At 38.4% G+C, this 20,222-nt stretch overlaps 1 protein-coding gene across 5 annotated transcripts in view; it reads right to left on the bottom strand.

The window, feature by feature from the left end:
* The window catches only part of LOC140730544 (utrophin-like), a 460,763-nt gene that overhangs the window by 140,444 nt on the left and 300,097 nt on the right, over positions 1-20,222 (bottom strand). For 4 of the 5 annotated variants that reach the window (XM_073051151.1, XM_073051153.1, XM_073051152.1 and 1 more), the window contains one exon: positions 1,909-2,081. In XM_073051151.1, coding sequence (XP_072907252.1) covers positions 1,909-2,081 — 173 coding nt within the window. Of the gene's footprint in view, positions 1-1,908; positions 2,082-10,687; positions 10,754-20,222 lie in introns of those variants that run through there. The other variant, XM_073051154.1, reaches the window with a different exon arrangement.

The raw sequence follows: 20,222 nt of genomic DNA on the forward strand, positions 1-20,222 counted from the left end.
AATAGTGGACAAATTGAATAAGTATTTTGCATCAGTCTTCACTGTGAAAGGCATTATGGTGGAAGTTCCAGGTTTCAGGGGTCATGAAGTATGAAGTTGCCATAACTGAAAAGGTTTTCGGGAGATTAAAAGGTCTGAACGTGGATAAGTCATCTGGACCAGATGGTGTACATCCCAGAGTTCTGAAAGAGATGGCTGAAGACATTGTAGAAGCATCACAAAAATTATTTCAAGATTGAGTGGTTTGTCATATGAAGAGCATTTGATCACGCCTGGCCTATATTCACTGGAATTCAGAAAAATGAGGGGTGACCTCATTGAAACCTGCCGAATGGTGAAAGGTCTTGATTGATTAGATGTAGAGAGAATGTTTCCTATGGTGGGAGAGTCTGAAACCAGAGGGAAAAGCCTCAGAATAGAGTAGTGTTGGTTTAGAACTGAGATGAGGAGGAATTTCTTTAGCAAGAGAGTGGTGAATCTATGATATTCTTTGCCACATGCAGCTGTGGAGGCCATCTTTATGAATGTTTAAGGCAGAGGTTGATAGATTCTTGACTGGTATTGATAGATTCTTTCTTCAGGACATGAAGGGATACAGGGAGAAGGCAGAAGGTTAGGGCTGAGAGGAAAATTGGATCAGCCATGATGAATGGTGGAGCAGGCTCGATGAGCCAAATGTTCTAATTCTGCTCCACTGTCTTATGGTCTATGGTACAAAAACAATCAGCATTGTAAAGATTTTTTGGTGTTAAATTTTCATCAGTGACAATCTTTGCTTGTTTCATGGTCAGCATACCGTTAAATGGCACATGCCCCCCCCCCCCCCCAAACACTGACGAATCCATTCTTTCAATACATAACTGCGATTTTCATTTTTTTTGATTTTGCAGTGTATTTCTATATTTCATTACATATGTGAGGTCACTTCTCAGAACCCTCAGATGTGCAGACACTTGTGCTTCACCTGGGAATCTTCCCAGTGCCTTGTGGAATTTTCCATTTGTGACTTCACGTGAGCACTCAAAATAAGTTTGAATTTCAGAAGTTTTTGGCTAAGGGGTACTCCCCTTGTACTACATTTTCTAATTAAACATTCATACTCAGTTTGTTGGGAGACCAGGATGTGGAAATTACCACCTTATTTGGTTTTACAAAGTCATGGATATACATTACTTTAAATCTGCTAGTAATCCAAACAGTTTAGATCATTTATTGAAACAACGAGTGCTTTGTAATTAATGCAAGATAACGCCAATACTTAGAATACAATCTTACGTTGGGAGGACTAGTGAAGAAGCAGATCATGATTTGGTGTCACAAAGTCTTAGGCTTTTAAGAGCTTGTATTTCACTTTTGAAAACTAACCCAATTTACAAAATAAATTTTAAATAAACTTCTCATTTCTTCCAACTATGACTTCTTCTATTTTCAAGGAGCTAAATTCCATGCACAATTGTTAAAGTTTTAAGACAACATTATCTGACACGGTTCCTCTCAAATCCATCCAATTCCTCCATACCCATCACCAATTTTCCTTAAAAATATTAAGTATGCTATGTAACAAATTATATTCCTCCCAAAACTTCTACTCTGTTGAAGTTAGGACTAATTTCACATATCACATATCCATTGAATAGCATATCCATTGAATTTAAACATTGCTTGGCACAATTCGCTTTTGTCTAACTATATTCATTCCAAAAATGTGAAAACTGATTTTTTTTTGTGTTCTGTCATTTACTGATTGGCCTTCCTCTTAGTATTTTGAAATTGAAAATTGAAACTTATCATCACTTCATAGCTTTGTTTCATTTTATGTTCAGACAAACTGACATTCTTCAGCTCCAAACTAAGGCCTTTGTCTGTTTTCAATGCAAGGTATTCTAACACTTGTCTCAGTCTACAAACCTGATATTGACAGATTTTGACTTCAGATCACTCCATCGCTGGTTCATGTCATCAAGACGTTGCTGGAGCAAGACAGCTTCCTCTGAATTACTCAAGACCTTCACCATCTTTTGTCTGTTGCCATCAATATTCTTAAAAATGTCATTGTGAGCATCAATCTCAGCCTGGATATCCTGAGTAAAACAAAGACAAAATAGTCAAAATACTGATTCTCCAGGGATACCTCTTCACTCTAACAGTTGTACATTATTTTACCTGACTAATTTGTTTAGATCCACACATGGTTGAGTAAATGACCCTGAGCATCGTTTGATATCAAAGTGGTAATAATTTTTTGTCAGTTTATCTTGAGTACATTCCTGCCACAACATTATTTTCATCTTGGTGATACAATGAATATGCAGATTTGTAATCTAGACAGTTCACAAGTCAATAATGTAGCTATTTAAGAGTTTCCATGCAGCAGAAGATGCCTGTCGCCCCTCACAACCAGCAAATCCACTTGCTGATCTCCCAAATGCTCATTTTCATGTATGAGCTGTGCATAAGTCAGGTATTCATAAGCTGGGAGAGCCCACAAACAATCCAAAAATGGTACATGCAACATTAGACCACACTATTTCTTTACAAGCACGGGGCATCTATTATCAAACATGATTCCACTTCGGCTCATTCCCACCAGTAACTAACATTTCACTCTTGTTTTCAGTCTGAAGGCAACATTCAATCTTATTCAGGATGACTTGGGCAGTAGCAGCAGTCAGATTCCACAGTGAACAGGCCCTGGGCCACATTTAACATTGATCAGAACTAAGTAATATTTGTACCACTTACGTGGCAGGTCATTACCATTTAAACCCTATCCTGTGGCTAATCTCCTACCATCAACATCCTGGAAACCATTAATTGTAACAGATTTATTGAAGCAAACATCCAGACTACCTGATAAATTCAGATGTTGGGATCCTGTGGCAAGCATTTATCTTCTGGCTGCCTCTGGACTTTTGACCAAATGGAAGTCAGTGAATAAGGCTGTGATGAAATGCATGTCATTTGCTTCGATGACTACAACTGTAATTTAAGCTGCTTGATTACAAACTAGACAAAAAAAGCTCATTTGAGAGGAACCTGATTTTCTATTGCACATCAATGGCTTTGCCAAGGACAGAGTGAACAGCACAAAGTTCCTTGGTGTGCACATGATGGACAATCTAACCTGGACTCATAACACCTCCTCACTAGTCAAGAAGCACAGCAGCTTCGACACTTTGAGGAGATTGAGGTGTGCAAGGCTCCACACTCCCATTCTAACAATATTCTACAGGAGCACCATCCAGTCTTCTGACTGGCTGCATTACTGTGTGGTGTGGAAGCTGCAAAGCATTGGACTGGAAGAGGACAGTAAAAACTGCCGAGAGGATCACTGGGTTCTCCCTCCACCCCACTCCCGACTTTTGACAGTTGCTGGAAGCATTGCAGGTGAAGGGGGCCAAAGCATTACTGAGGATTCCTACAACCCATCCCACAATCTCTTTGATCCACTACCATCAGGGATGAGGTGCAGAGGAATCAGGGGTAGGACAGCCAAACTGGCTAGCAGCTTCTTCCCTCAGGCTGAGAGACTAATAAATAACCTACCACCCCTGAGGTCTCAACATTAGGACAGTGAGCACTGTTTACCCATGTTGTGCTTTACTACATACATTTTAAATTATATTTTATTAACTTTTTAATAGTATATCTTGGTTTATGTGCTGTGTGTGATATACATTATGTGTGGATGATTGTGCTGCGGAGAAACATTGCTTTGTTTGGTTGCATATATGTACAGTCAGATGACAATAAACTTTAATGACTTCAATTATTTGCTTTCCATATGCAAGAGGCTATTATCATCTGCAAATTCCAATACGAGTGTAACACCATTCTTAGTTAGATATCTTGGTTATTTGATTATCACTGGACCAAAGTTCTTGCAATCTGTACTACAGCGTTAAGAACCTCCGCCAATTTAGTAAGGTGGCTTACTGTCACTTTTTCTAGGGAACTTTGAAATGGGAATAAATGCTGGGCTAATTCCCATCCTATCTTTGGCTATTATAGAAAATCAAGTTCAGTCTACACCATCGTTGCCTTTGGACATGACCATTGTTTCATTCAAATTTGACACATCTTGGAATCAGGCCTTAGTAACTGGTTGCTTGCAGTATATGAAGCATATGCAGAAGGAGCATGAAGAACTTTGAAGACTTGTTTCCAAAGTTTTCAACTCCCTGGCCACATGCAAAGTAAAAAAAAAGAGAGCGTGCTGGGATTATTTCCATAAACACAAGATGAGGTCATTTGGTTCCTGGAGTCACAGTATTCCCATCAGCCCATTCCTCAACTTCCGTCCGTGTCCTTTCCTTCCATTCGTTCCCTCTCGCTTTCCTAACACCTGGCAGAATTCAGAGAAATTTATGGGAGAACTTGGAAGAAACCCAAAAGGAGAACATGCAAACTACATACAGATGGCAACTGAGGACAGGATTTCCATCTTACTTCCAGTGTGCTGAGGAGTTGGATTTGGAATAGATTTAGCACTTCAAAACTGGGCGTTTATGAGACATTCTAATTATGTGGAGGCAGCAAACTTGTAGTTATAGCACTACCTGCAGTGTAATTGCAAGGCTAATTTTCTCATTTTCTCATTGAGCTAAAACAGAGAAGTGCCCCGGTTCAATTGACAGTGGGAAAAAGGAAACAATTCTTAAATGTGAGGTGTCATCTAGATGAAGCTACCACAAAAGACAACATGCATGTTAAATACCAGAAGCCATTCTCTGATACATGTTGTGAAAAGTGGAAATGCAACAACTAACACAAAGCTACAACTCCATATGTATCCTCAATGCCCGAACAGAAATAACAAAGTCACTGCAGACGCTTGGACCAGAAGCCAACTTTATTATCCAGCTCAGTCAATTCAATTTACCTCACCATATAAAAAGATACAGCACATTGGGCCCAACAACTGTTTGCAAGCTGATCCTGTCCAGCAATAACAAGTGACCAAAGGGTTCAAAATTTCTCATCTCGGTCCTGCCTGTAAAGCTGGACAGCATAGTTCAATCAATTTCTGCCTCATCAGCCTATACTCAACAGAATGATAATGATCACATCTACTAGTTCTTAATCATTATTAACTGTGATGAATATTTCAGCTTTCAGGGCCAAAGAGGTTTATTGCGAACCTCAGCTTTCTACAACAGCAGATTGACCTTTACAAAGGGTCAGAGTTGTGACAGTTAAACTTTTAACAAATAATTCTTGCTCAACTTCTTGTTACAACAAGAACCAATCTTCAGTTCTTAAGGAAAACTGAAAGCAGTAATCTGTTAGAAGATTAAAGGGTACTTGGGCTGGCTGCTAAGAGATGTTCAGAGGTTTGCAGACTGAAGATACCATGCTAATTCTTGTCTACGTTGTCCAAACACAAGACATGGCACTATGTTAATTGGTCTACATTAAAGTAGTCAACTATAGCCAATTTATTAGCACTGTCGCCCTGAGAAAGTTTTGGACCATCTGTGTTAATTTCTTTGTCCCAGCAAAGGTATCTGGAAAACATCACATGCAGATAATATCATGTAGAAAAGAGAATAAATGAGGATGCATTGGAAATTGTTAGAAATGTCAAGGAGAATAACAGAAAGATGGTGTGACAGAAAGAACTGGAATTCATTCCTCAGCCTTCAGTTTTTGAAACAGATGACTCATTCATCTGCAATGCATTGGTATGTTCTTTAAGCTTTTAAGAATTGTACCTGTGGTTGGAAATACTTTGTATTTTGTCAATCTTTTGTAATTCAGAAATCTTTTACAAATTAGAAATCCCCTGTGAGAATTAAAAGTATGGCAAAAATTACAGTGAATTCCCGTTAACTGCAACACATCAAGACCAGTACATTTTGACCCCATTAGTGACTGCCCAATTAGCCAAAGTTTCATGGAAATAGCTAAAATGGTACTAAAAAAAGACAAACTACTGTACAACTGAGTAACTAATTGCATACTTAAATGAAATACACAAATTAGAATACTACAAATACTGTTATTATTATAAAGCTGCCAACACAGATGCCTTGTGCAGGAAGGCACAGAGTCGACTGTACTTCCTAAGAAGGTTGGCGTCATTCAATGTCTGTAGTGAGATGCTGAAGATGTTCTATAGGTCAGTTGTGGAGAGCGCCCTCTTCTTTGTGGTGGCGTGTTGGGGAGGAAGCATTAAGAAGAGGGACGCCTCACGTCTTAATAAGCTGGTAAGGAAGGCGGGCTCTGTCGTGGGCAAAGTACTGGAGAGTTTAACATTGGTAGCTGAGCGAAGGGCGCTGAGTAGGCTACGGTCAATTATGGATAACTCTGAACATCCTCTACATAGCACCATCCAGAGACAGAGAAGCAGTTTCAGCGACAGGTTACTATCGATACAATGCTCCTCAGACAGGATGAAGAGGTCAATACTCCCCAATGCCATTAGGCTTTACAATTCTACCGCCAGGACTTAAGAACTTTTTAAAAGCTATTATTAATGCTTTTTGAGATAGTGATTTAGATGCATATCATATTTTTTACTGAGTTAAGTATTGTATGTAATTAGTTTTGCTACAACAAGTGTATGGGACATTGGAAAAAAAGTTGAATTTCCCCATGGGGATGAATAAAGTATCTATCTATCTATCTATCTATCTAGTTCTTAATACTTGTTAATAAAGGAATTCATCTCGTATACGTTGCTGTATTCTTTTGATTGTAATTGAACAAAACCAGTGCAAACACCTAGTGCATATGACAGACTGGCTTCATACAATAATTTCATCAATTGCATATTCCATATCTTCATTTTCATTGTAACATTCATGATGATTGCCAAAATCATCAAATTCTTTGTCGCTCCTAACCAACTGAAACTGTGAAACCATTTTATTTTCACTCCAGGCTGTTTCTGGCATCTCTGGAAGACTATAAGACACAGGAGCAGAATTAGGCCATTTGGCCCATTGAGTCTACTCCGCCATTCAATCATGGCTGATACTTTTTTCCCCTCCTCAGCCCCACTGACTGACCTTCTTTGATGTCATGTCCAATCAAGAACTGATGAAGCTCTGCTTTAAGTACACCCAGTGACCTGGCCACCACAGCTGCCTGTGGTAACAAATTCCACAAATTAACCACCCTCTGGCTTAAAAAAATTCTCTGCATCTCTGTTTTAAATCGATGCCCCTCTATCCTGCGGCTGTGCCCTCTTGTCCTAGACCACCCCCCCCCCCCCACCAACCATGGGAAACATCCTTCCCACATCTACTCTGTCTAGGCCTTTCAACATTCAAAAGGTTTCAATGAGAACCACCCCCCACCATCCTAATTTTCAGCGAGTACAGACCCAGAACTATCAAATGTTCCTCGTATGATAACCCATTCATTTCCAGAATCATCCTTATGAACTTCCTCCGAACCATCTCCAATGCCAGCACATCTTTTCTTAGATAAGGAGCCCAAAACTGTTCACAGTACTCAAGGTGAGTCCTCACCAGTGCCTTATAAAGCCTCAGCATCACATCCCTGCTCTTGTATTCTAGACATCTTGAAATGAATGCTAACATTGCATTTGCCTTCCTCACCGCCAACTCAACCTGTAAGTTAGCTTTTAGGGTGTTCTGCACAAGGACTTCCAAGTCCCTTTGTATCTCAGATTCCTGGATTTTCTCCCTGTTTAGAAAATAGTTTGCATATTTATTTCGACTACCAAAGTGCATGACCATGAATTTTCCAACAGCATATTTCATTTGCCACTTACTTGCTCATTCTCCTAATGTATCTAAGTCCTTCTGCAGCCTACCTATTTCCTCAACACTACTTGCCCCTCCACCATTCTTCGTATCATCTGCAAACTTTGCAATAAAGCCATCTATTCCATTATGTATATCATCGATATACAATATAAAAAGAAGTAATCCAAATACTGATCCCTGCAGAACACTGCTGGTCACTGGCAGCCAACCAAAAAGGGATCCTTTTACTCCCACTTGCTGCCTCCTACCAATTAGCCAATGCTCTAACCATGCCAGTATCTCCAAGCCTGAATGCTTGAAACTGCAGTGGGGCAAAACTTCTCACCAGCAATCTGTGAGAAAATCACTGCTTTTTGAACACAAACACAACTGAAGCTATTTTAAAACTGCTCACTCTAAGCACGAGGTAGTGTCTAAAGGCCATGGAAGTGCATACAACCGATGCTAGCTAAAAATTGTACTCTATTAGTATTCACTCTTTAAGAGTTGTTCCAAATAAGCAACTGCACTGATTAACCAGAATCCTTTGTATTGGTCTAAACTTAAACATGCATCATTAAAAATAAAATAAACTGTGTTTAAACTACTTCATTAGCTGGATCTCCTCTCTTGAATCCACTTAGTTCTTAACACGCTTTTAACATCCACAGTGGATTTCAAATTGATAAAAGATTTCTGAAAAGCAATGGGGGACTCACTACTCAAACAGTAGGTATTGGCAGTCAGATCTTACTACAGAGACTAGACAGATACACAAGTTAGTCTTTGAAGAGTAGATAGACACAGTATAACCTCCCTATAGGGAGGTATAACTGTAGGTATCTATTTGGATAGTGCTCAAAAACTTCTTTTGAGTTTTGGACATATTGGACAGGGAACCTGATACCATCACATAACCTGCTTTCTGTTGTGCACCTTGGTTCTCACTTGGCCCACTTAGTTTCAAGGCCTCATTGCAGCTTCTATTCACGCACAGAAAAAATGTTGTGGCTGAGCATAATTGACTGTTGTTGGCATGAAGATAGATATGACATTCAGAAGCCCTGGTAAAATGGAAGTCAATAGGAACATTCTGAACTGGTTGGAGTCACAGTAGCAGAAAATAAATTAGTTGTGGCAGTTGAAGGTTATTGATCTTGAACTCAGAATATCATTGAACAATTTTCTCAGAAAAGTATCCAAGGCCAGATCACCTTTTTCAATTCCCCAAACATATTGTCGGAAATAAGAATGTTCACTGATTCCTGCACTGCATTCAATTCCATTCACTGATTTTCAGGTAATGAAATGGTATTTGATCAAAGTATCAGCGCACATGTTAGTTAATGACCATCTCTAACAAAATAGTCTAATTACCTTTTAGTGATATTCAACAGCATTAACAGGCCAATTTGTGGATGGGAATTAATACTGCCTTGGCATCAATACTAAATCCCATGAAAGAAATTAAAGCACGCATGAACTGAGGGGAAAATATGAATATCTTAGACTATTAATTAACAGATCATGAGCTATAACTACATTTATGGTGAAGTGTTTCAATTTGAGACTGCAACTGACTTACACAATGCAAGTTATGACTAAGGCAGTGTTGGTTGTGATTATATGTTCATGCACCATGAAAATTAACAGGAAATGGTACAAACATTATCTTAAGCTATTAAAACTCCTTTCTGAACACAGCCTAATTTTTGTACATTTGAACAAGCCTTATCAGTCATGTTCTTGATATGCACAAATTCACTATTTTCTGATGTTGAAGCATCGACATATTGGTAACAGAAATATACTTCAGATTATTGGAATTACAGGTATATCTATGTTATTCTGCCTTAGAAACACTCCCTTTTCAATCTGAAATTTAATACCCAAGCTTCCAACTTTAGTGCCATCCATCAAATAAACAATACTGATTTCATAACATTAGACTACAAATGTTAAACTTATTTTTTTCCTAATTACTGCTACAGAGAGGAAGTATGTTCAAGTTCAGGATAAATGGTTCAGTTTATCCAAGTATTGCACAGGCAATGGATACACAATTGGTAGCACCCATCTGTGATTCAGTCACAGAATGTTGTGAATAGGAAATACAGTTGGCTTAGAATCTGCTTTTCCTAAATTTACTAGGCAATTAGACCTTGGTAGCAGATCCGTGAAGGTAATTGCAAGCTCTTGGGAGTGAAATTCTGACAATGTGAATCATTCATCCAGTGAATGACAAAATGTTAATTAGTCAACAGAATATTTTCAGAATCTCAATAAATTGTTACCCCTGCTGTTAACAGATGGCAATCAACAATTGTAACCAGACATGGTGCTCTGACAGTTTTTCATCCTATCCTATCTCCTTTTGAGTAAAAACACCCAATTGCAAATGTCATGAAATAATATTAAGTATCACACAAGTATTCACTGATACACTTCAGATTCATAATTAAGCCTCCTCTGGCAGCCCTCTCCATGAAAAGTTGGAGTTTGCTGATGTTAATGTATAATAATCTCAACTACGGCCTTAACTACTTAATTTTACACTGCTGAACCTGTGAAAGATTAAAACTAACCAAACTCATGAACAAAGGAAGCACCATCTCTTCACTCTATGGCAATGCTCTCTGTAACTATGGCAGACAACCCTAACAACAAAATGCAAATGACCCACATTTATAATCTTTTATAACATTAAAGCACATTACAATTCTCTCCAAATCTGACATAAATAGACATTAATGTTTTCTACAATGATGCAGTCATTAACTCCCTTGCTGTTCAACAATAACCATTCTTAACCCCTTGTATAAAAAAAGTAATTTTAAATGATTAATTCAGTATGAAAAATTCTGAGTTCAGTGTGATAAAAATAACAACATAAATTAAACCCAACTATATCTTTTTATAAAATGAAATAAGCATCAGGTCATAATAAGGTAATTTTCTTCTTACTATACCTGTTCAATTTTTCTTAGTAATTCCTGCAAGCTGAAGTTCAGGCCAATCATCCTTAACTCTCACCTTGACGCAGCCTACATCTTTCCACATTAAGCTGTACCATTACTGCTGCTTTTGCTGTTGTTTTGCATCTGCAAACAGAAGTTTCACCTGCTGCCTTCACCTGTCCCAAATCCTCTCATGCACACTAAATCCATCAGATTGTGATTTACATACTTTCAACTTCACACATCCATCAATTCAATAGAACTCGCTCTAAGATACCTAGATCCAGGATGCAGAGGAATCTTCTGCAGGTTTCAGTCAGTTTCCATTGCATTTTCATTTTCTGAGTTAACTCGCAATCTAAAATTTAGTCCAAAACTTCACCAGTCCACTTTAACGTGGCAGCCCAATTGCTATTTCTTTAAAGCATTTCTTCATGAGTCCAGTCTTGACTGAAGAACTGATCTCAACCATTGACAGCTTGTAAGTCAGAAAATAATCGATGAGTGCTCGCATGTGAACTTTTCTGAAAGAATTTCTGTGTCGAGGCAAAAGCAGACCTTCAATCAGTTCCATCATAAACATGTATTCGGAAGATTACATCAAACGGGACTTTGGTCCACTGGGATGGGAGGGGAACAGCAAAGTTTATGACCCGAGTCACTGATCTGCAAGTAGGCACATGTTGACAAATCAACGGTTTGGATTTCCTAGAAGCCTCTGATTTATTGTTTTCTTTGGCAGACAGGGGAAGGCAGAATATTCAGAAAAATGTGCTTATTTGTTAGCTAGTTGTTAGTATTTTACTTTACTAGCTACTTTTTATGCCACTTTTCTCAGATCTGTATTTGTTTCTTGTGACTAAGGAATTTTTCAGCTCACAGAATAAAGAAACTGTTAAAAATAACCATCTCTACGTGAAAATGGTTAATGAACATCAACTTTCTGAAGAAATTAAGCTCAGAACCGATATAAGGACAAGGGATTTTAAAGGAGGCCTTAAGTTTACATGAATTAAGATATGTTCCTACATGGAACAATGGCGAATGCAGATGTTTAACAATTCAAAAAGATTGCATTGTATTTCGTAAATATGTCACAATTAGTTTAGAAGCAATTCACTATTGTGCCACACACATGCTTTGACTTCAACTGACTCCTCCCAACATCTACAGTCCTTGCACTTACGTTTTGTCAATGATAAATAATACTTAATCCACTTGAATGTTATTTTTTATTTAAATTTCTGCAGATCAGAAATCACTCGGGTCAATTCTGGATACACTAAAGTATTGGAAAACTTTTCCTTGCCATTTTAAGTCATAAATCTGAAGTAATTTGAGTTACTTCCGGCAAAATAACAGGGACATGATGTCATTCACATTTCTTTCAGTATAAATGTTTACCATTCAAATAGCACAGAAAGTGCACCAGGGAACATTAAATTCAAGCAATTCCCAAAAGAGAAGCCCATGGCTTTGGAATGCAGTAACTCAAAAGTTGTCTCAATGGTTACACATTTACACATGAAACAAAGTGCCTTTAATTTCATCAAGAATTAAATTTTCTAAGCACCAACTTCCTCCCTGTTTCATGGCATTCTCCTCTCAATAAGCTTCAGACCTTTGATGTTGTTGCCATGCGCTTGTATAAACATGAATTCAGCTCAAATAACCCCATGAAAAGTTTATGCCTGTAATCCAAAAGGGAACTTGTTTAAATTAATCTGGCCACTGATTCCAGATCACGTTGCACACCTCAAGTTGCAGTCTTTTCATTGCCAATAGAATGAAGATCTTCAATTATACAGGTGCTTTTTACCCTCTATTTTCCAACTATTTTGCAACACTGAAGTAACACTGCTTGAGGCTCATTCATTATTGTAATTTATGGCCCAATTTATGGATATCAAGAATAAATGCAAGTGTTCTTGAAATAGTGCTATGGAACCCATTACATCCATCCCAGAGTGCAGCCTCTATTTCTCATCTGATGAACAGCAGCCTTCAGATACACCCCCAAAGAATTACACTGAAGCACTAAGAAAGAAGATGCTCATTTCTATAGGAGAACTTCAAAATCCTGACACAAAGGTGACAACATTGCCCACTGAGTCAAAGCCAGTACTAGTGAGATAACAGAAATGGCAACTGCCCTACTGAAATTTCCAGAGCCACAAAATTCAACAGAGAACCAGAAAATCAGAAAAGGATTCTGCAAACTGACTGGTCTTCAAGGCTAGAGTGCCATGGTACAGAAAACCAAGTGCTGATAACTCCTATAATACTGCATTCTGAGCACTAAGGTTTTATTGTGCACAGCCAAGTCAATCCAAAATTTGAACACGAAAGATAAATGATCATTAACAGATTTTGAAAAGTGCACCAAAATAACCTGACCAGCCTTTGGCTTCCTTCAGAAGTTGATGACTTAAAAATGCATTAAGATAAGTGTAGAAATGTGCCTGGGTTATATATAACTCAATGATATGAAAGTAACAGCCTTGGGTATTCTTAAATTGCTGAATGTCTACGGAACAGACAATATAATGACACAAAAGATTTGTGGAAAACATGACACCCACCAGAGAGCTTCAGGTGGAACCAATAACATGGCTGTGTGTGTTTGTGAATTTAATAGGAAAAGGTATTGCTTTATTTGTTTGCAAATGTAAAGTCATCCTTTCTAATACTCTCTGTGCATTCTTTAGCAAGTAATTTTCATCCAAGAACTTCACTATAAAGATTACAAACTCAATTTTTAAAAAAACCTATGTTTCAGTTGAGCTACATTCTAGGTAAATCTATGACTTCTATTTCCTAGTAAAATTACTTGCATACATAGCAACCAAGGAGACCCTGACCTCATGTGACATTATGAGCGTTATTTGAAAGTGATTTATGCAAATAATACAAATTTTTTGCATCACAATAGATCGCAGATCATAACTAGTTTCAAAATTGAATTCCGCAAACAAATGCAAAATGTTGTTTTTCTTCCAGAATGAAGATAATGGCAATGATCTTGTTTACAAAAAAAACAAAGATATTCCAAAAATGTTGTTAGCAATGTTCACGTAAACAACCAAAACATCCCACGTCAATACGAAACAATTTCCCACGCTCTCAGCAAAGGAAGAAAACTGAAAAAAGATGAGCCTTGCAGCACAATTTGACATGAATACTTCACAACAAATTACTTTTGAAGTCCTATTCCATGACCCAACATAGTGGCCGATTTCCACAGCAAGGCATCACAAGCACAGTAAAGCATCACAAAATGAAATTAACAATGTTTTGGGTTAAGTGATTTTGGTTGAGGATATGCTGCAGAATTTCCAGCTCTTGAAACAGTGTCACTCGATGTTTTCTAAGCCATTATTAAGATGAAAGTTACAGTGAGTCACAGAGTGGTACAGTGCAGAAATAGACCTAATAGCCCAACCTCTCCATGCTGATCCATTTGCCTAACTGAGCCAGCTCTGTCTACATTTTGCCCACAGGCCTCTAAACCACACGGATGTCCAAATGCCTTTTAAATGTAGTAACGGTCACCAGCTACACTACTGCCACTGGTAGCTCATTCCATATAGACAACACCCTCTTTGTGAAAAAGTCGTGCCTCCTTTGCTCCAGAAGAGAGTAGGTCTTTGGAGTAGATTTTTATGCTCCAGGAGAAATTGTCCTAGCCCATCCGGTCTTTCCTAATAACTCACATCTACCAGTCTTGCTAATTTTGCACCCTCTCCAGTTTATTAATACCCTTCCTCTAAAAGAGCAACCAGAAATGTGGTCCTACCAATAAACAGTACAGCTGTAATATATTGTTCAAACTCCTAAACTCAGTATTCTGATCATCGGAGGAGAGCACGCAAATGCTTTCTTCACCACCCTTTCTACTGCGTCATTACTTTAGATGAACTATGTAGCTGGCCAAATGTTTTTTTTCTTTTCTTACAACACTCTCCTGTAATTTATTGTCCAAGCCTGCCCTGGTTTGTCTTACCAAACTGCAACACTTTGTACTTAACTGAATTAAACTCCACCTGCCATTCTTCAGCCTACTGGCCCAGTTGATTAAGATCCCTTTGTAAGTTTCAATAAGCATCTTCACTGTCTTCTAAACTCTCTACTTGAGAATCATTTGCAAATATGCTACCTACGTTCACAATGTTCGTTAATATAAATGATGAACACCAGCATCAATCTGAGGCTGCATCCACACTAGACCGGTTAATTTTGAAAACGCCGGTTTCACATAAAAACGATAGGCGTCCACACTATGCATTTTTAAAAATATCTCTGTCCACACTGAAATGGAGATTTCATTGAATCTCCTCCTACTGCGCATGCGCAGGACACATCTACCGAAAACAAGCGACATGTTTGGTGTTGAATCTCGCTGTGAAAGACGGTGTGTGTCTGTTCAGTTACTGACTAGAAAAACTTAAACGATGGGCAGCTGTTGGTTCTCGTGCAGGAACATTTAAAAGAAAAACAAATACTGAAGCGTATGGATAAGGCAACCGACAGGGAGTTCAAGGACTGTACAACCCGGCTGAAGACGAACATTGAAAAATTGAGTAACTCTGTTGCATTAATAAAGCACCTTGTTAAATGTATAAAACATGTCTCCATCAGTGTTATCTTGTATTTCCATACAATGTTACATTAGGCTGTTACACATGTATTGTCAGAGAAGTATTTGCATAAATAGGTAAACCACCTTCATACAAGCAAAGTGAGTACAGTATACTTATTTATTCAGTAAGTTATGGGTCAAAGTATTTGGTGAGTATATTTCTAACTCTTGTGGCTTCAGTCTCGTTGCCATCTGTTCTGAAATTGTTAGGTTGCGTTCAAGAAAACAATGAAATGGCATGCTGCCGTCTGACAGCATTTTCAGATTTCTCCGGTTACCCCGTTCAAACTGATCCGCCCGAGCGGTGTTTTCAATAATACCCACCCTGGAAAGCGTTTCTAAAAAGCTCTAGTTTTGGGGGACGAAAACACCGTTTTAGTGTGGATGGAGGGTAAAAATGAAGAGAAAAAGCTTCGGTTACGGATTTATCTGGTGTAGTGTGGACGTAGTCTTAGTGGCACACTGATGATCACAGGTATTTAGTCTGAAAAACAATCCTCCACTAAATTTTGTATCCAACTAGTGAGGTCATCAGGCATCACATGCAATCTAACTCTCTGGACTAGTCTACAATACAGTGCACAAATATCTCTGTAAGGGGACCAGCAATTTCTTCCCCAGTTTTCTACAATATCCTAATATACATTTGATCATGCACCAGAGAATTATCTACCTTTATGCATTTTAAGACAGCCATCCCATTCTGTTCTGTAACGTAGACTCACTTTGAGACATTACTATTAACTTCCCCAAGTTTCTAGACATCCATGTCCTTCCATACAATAAATACAATGAGAACTTTTTGTAAAGACTGTCACCCATCTCCTGTGGCTCCATACAAGGATGACTTTTTCAATCTTTAAGGGGCTCCACTGTCTCGCTAGTTATTATTTCGCCTTTAATTAACATGGTGAATCTCTCTGAATTCTACTTTACCTTATTTGCCAAAGCGATCTCAGGAACCCTTTATTGCCCAATTGCCCTCCAATTTTACCCCTCTACTCAAGGAATTTATTTGATCCCAGCTGCCTCAACCATACCAACATCTAACTAGAAGTGCAACACCGCACTCATTAATGATTGTACACAAATGTAATTTTGTTGTGCAAAACAAAATCTTAGATTCGGCTAAAATGCAGACTAACTGAGCAATAAATTACTTGGTTCCTATTTGTCTGATTTGTTGAACAGCAATATTCATGAGCTATGGTTCATAATTAAAATCTTTCATACCACTACTTAAGTTGTACAATGCATAAATAATTGCAGTATGTTAATAAATGTAGATTTGTAATGAACAGAATTATTATCTATGTTGATCAATTTTTCTTTAATAATGCCCAGAAGACAATGAGAATGGAAATATCTCCTTAATTCCAGCAAGGAGATAGAATTTTTATGATGACACAACTTAAATGTTCAAGAATATTTGACATTTAGGAAGGATGAGCAATAAGGAAACTGAAGGATAAGATTAGTGCAGTGGTAAGGAATAATCTTGGTTCAATTTGGATCAAGCTAAGAAATAAGCAAGAACAGAGTATTCAGGGGCTTTTAATCTACATACACAGTGGAGAGCAGTAATGAGGTAGTAGGCAAATACATGGAATGTATATGATATTTTTTCAGCAGAAATATATTGAAGACCAACTAGAGAAAATGGTATTTTCAATCTTCTTTCCCAAAATGCAAAGGTGGTAACTAATGATACAATTTAAAGGAACTGTTAAGGAAAAATGACTACAACATGAGGGAATTTTGCATTTAATTTAAAAGTGTTGCTGTTCAATCCAAAATCAGAATCTTAAAAGAAACCATGAAGCTAAAAAGGGGGAAATTGGCAAAGGGTGATTGGGAAAATACAGACAGACAAAAAAAATCCTTGAGACACAAAAATAAATCACACCTATCACACTTGTCAGGTGTGGACAAAAGTGATTTATCCACACCTGACAAATTAAAGATAGCATAAAATCAAAACAAGAAACCAATAAAATCATAAGAATAATTTATTTTAATTTTCACATTAGAGCAATGTGCAAAAGATTTGCAAATTAATTCCACTCTCTACACCCTATCTTCCCGCCATCTTAACAGTGATAGAGTTCGCGCCCATACTTGCCACCCCATGAGACTTTGCATCCAACACATCATTCATTGCAACTTCCATCATCTCCAAAGGGATCCTACTGCCAAACATATCTTCATCTACCGCTCTCTGCTTTCTGCAGGGAACATTCCCGCCTGGCACATCCTTGCAAGCAGTCAAAGTTCTACACCTGCCCATTCACCTCCTCCCTCACCTCCGGTCAAGGCCTCAAACAGTCCTTCCAGGTGAGGCAACACTTCACCTGCGATATTGCTGTGGCCATTGATTGTATCCAGTACTTCTCATGTGGCTTCCTCTACATCAGTGACACCCGCCATAAATTAGGGGACTGCTTCATCGAGCACCTCTGTTCCACCCACCGAAAGTGGTACCTCCCAGTGGCTGAACATGTTAATTCTGATTCCCATTCCATGGCCTCCTCTTTTGCCAGAATGAGGCCACCCTCATGGTGGAGGAGTAACACCTTACATTACGTCTAGGTAGTCTCCAAATGATGGCATGAATATTGATATCTCCTTACGGTAAAATACTTTTCCCTGCCCCTCCCCTCTTCTTCTATACCCCATTCTGGCCTCTTAAGTCTTCTCACCCGCCTATCACCTCTGCCTGGGTCTCTTCCTCCTTCCCTTTCCTCAATGGTCCACTCTCTTCTCCAATCAGATTCCCCTCTCTCCAGCCCATTACCTTTCCCACCCATTTGGCTTCACCTATCACCTACTAGCTAGCCTCTTTCCCCTCCCGCCACCTTTTTAAGCTGGCATCATTCCCCTTCCATTTCAGTACTGAAGGGTCTCAGCACAAAATGTTGACCGTTTATTCATTCCCATAAGCGATGCCTGACCTGCTGAGGTTCTCCAGCATTTTGTGTGTGCTGATTTAGATTTCCAGCATCTGCAGAATTTCTCAGGTTTACGATTTGCCACTCTATACCAGTTTATTTGGACAAACAAAAGAGTGAATATTGTAAAGATTGCAAACTTCCTTGAGTGTTGGGAAAATACATTTTCAGCACATTTTGGAGAACAGCCAAAATATTCCAGACAATATTTTAAAATTAGAATAATCTGCCATCTGGACTATTCAGAAATCCCAATGGATCAGCACCGGACTGTGGTGAAAGAAAGGAATGAGATGAATGGACAGGTGCAGCTACTTAGACTGATGCTTTCTGACTACTGCTGATTACTGTAACCAGGTGTCATTCACTGGGCTTCTAAACCACTTGCCCGTGTTTCAGATTCCTTGGTCCCTTCCTTCTTGTCAAGTGTGTTTAGAATGAAAGTAAACTCTTAGCCTTCCCCTTTACTGCTGTGTGTTACTATTGGCAATGCTAATCTTTTTTGTACTCAAATAAGTAAGCTTACCTTCTATTTTGCTCTTTTTTTTACAGGCTAGTTAATTTTTCATATAACATAGTATAATCTTATTGTAACCTATAGCTATTTGTATGTACCGCACAGTACTGCTGCCCCAAAGCAACAAATTTCACGATATTTGTCTGTGATAATAAACCTGAATCTGATTCATGCTCTAGTGCTCTATTTGTTCTCTGGTCACCTTCTGCTTTTTCTGAGTCTTTCTACTATAGTGTGTGATGGCGCCAGAAAACACCTATTCTGGTGTTAGCTTGATGGTCTCATTAATCTTTTCCTGCCCAATATTTCTCATGTAGTTTTGCATGTCAAATTGGCTTAATAAAGATCAACAGTTATAAAGTATCTCACTCTCTTTCAAAATTATTTTTTAACATTATAAAAATGTTGAAGATATTTTACATGTCTGGAGTACCTGCAGAATGAGAAGTAAAATAAATTTTCAAGGCAATAACCCAGAATTGGAACTTTAAGGAAAGGGCAAACGAGTGTGGAAATAAATATTAAATTATGAATAAGTAATATATTATGGAATATTACAAAATGTAGAAGCACTATGATTGGAGCTGTGAACAGTATAACAGACTGACAAAAGGTATACAGAATATAGATCATTTACAAATAAGGGCAGAGAAATGGCAGATGGAGTTTAATCTCAGCAAATATGAGGTGTATCACTTTGTGAGGACTAATGTAAGGGAAAACATACAATTTATGACAGGACCATGAACAAGACTGATCAATCCACAGAGGGGTCTTGGGGCCTAAGCCCATTGCTCACTGAAAGCGGCCAAACAAGTAGACAGAGCGGTAAAGGCGGCATAGATCATTGAATACAAGAGTAAGGAAGTCATGTTGCAGCAAAATAAAACATTTGTTTGGCCACCCCTTAGAGTAACATGTGCAATTCTGGTTTCATTTTAGAAAGGATGTGAACATTTTGGGGCAGGGTTCAAAAGAGGTTTATTGGAATGTTGTCTGGATTAGTGGGTGTGAGCTATCGGGAGAAGTTAGACAAACTTGGGCTCTTTTCTCTGCATGATCAGAGACAAAGTGGAGACCTGACAGCATAGACAGGGCAGACAGTTGGAATATTTTTCCTAGCGTAAAAATGTCAAGTATTAGAGCACATACATTAAAGTGAGAGGGGAAAGGTTTAATGAAGATGTGCGGGGCAAGTATTTTGTAAAAGCAGTTACAAGTGTCTAGAACAGACTGGTGGTTGCAGATATGGTTGTGTTGTTTAAGAGACTGTTAGACATAAGAAAATGCAAGGAACAAAGGGATATTCATTATGTTCAGGCAGAAAAGAATTAGTTTAATCTGGTATCGTGCTTAGTGCATACACTGTGTGTCAAAATGCTAGTTGCTGAGCTTGCTGTTCCATGTTTTATATAGTAGAGGGATCTTCCAGTCCCTGAACAG

This window comes from Hemitrygon akajei, chromosome 7 (genome assembly GCF_048418815.1).
Source record: "Hemitrygon akajei chromosome 7, sHemAka1.3, whole genome shotgun sequence".
Taxonomy (NCBI): domain Eukaryota; kingdom Metazoa; phylum Chordata; class Chondrichthyes; order Myliobatiformes; family Dasyatidae; genus Hemitrygon; species Hemitrygon akajei.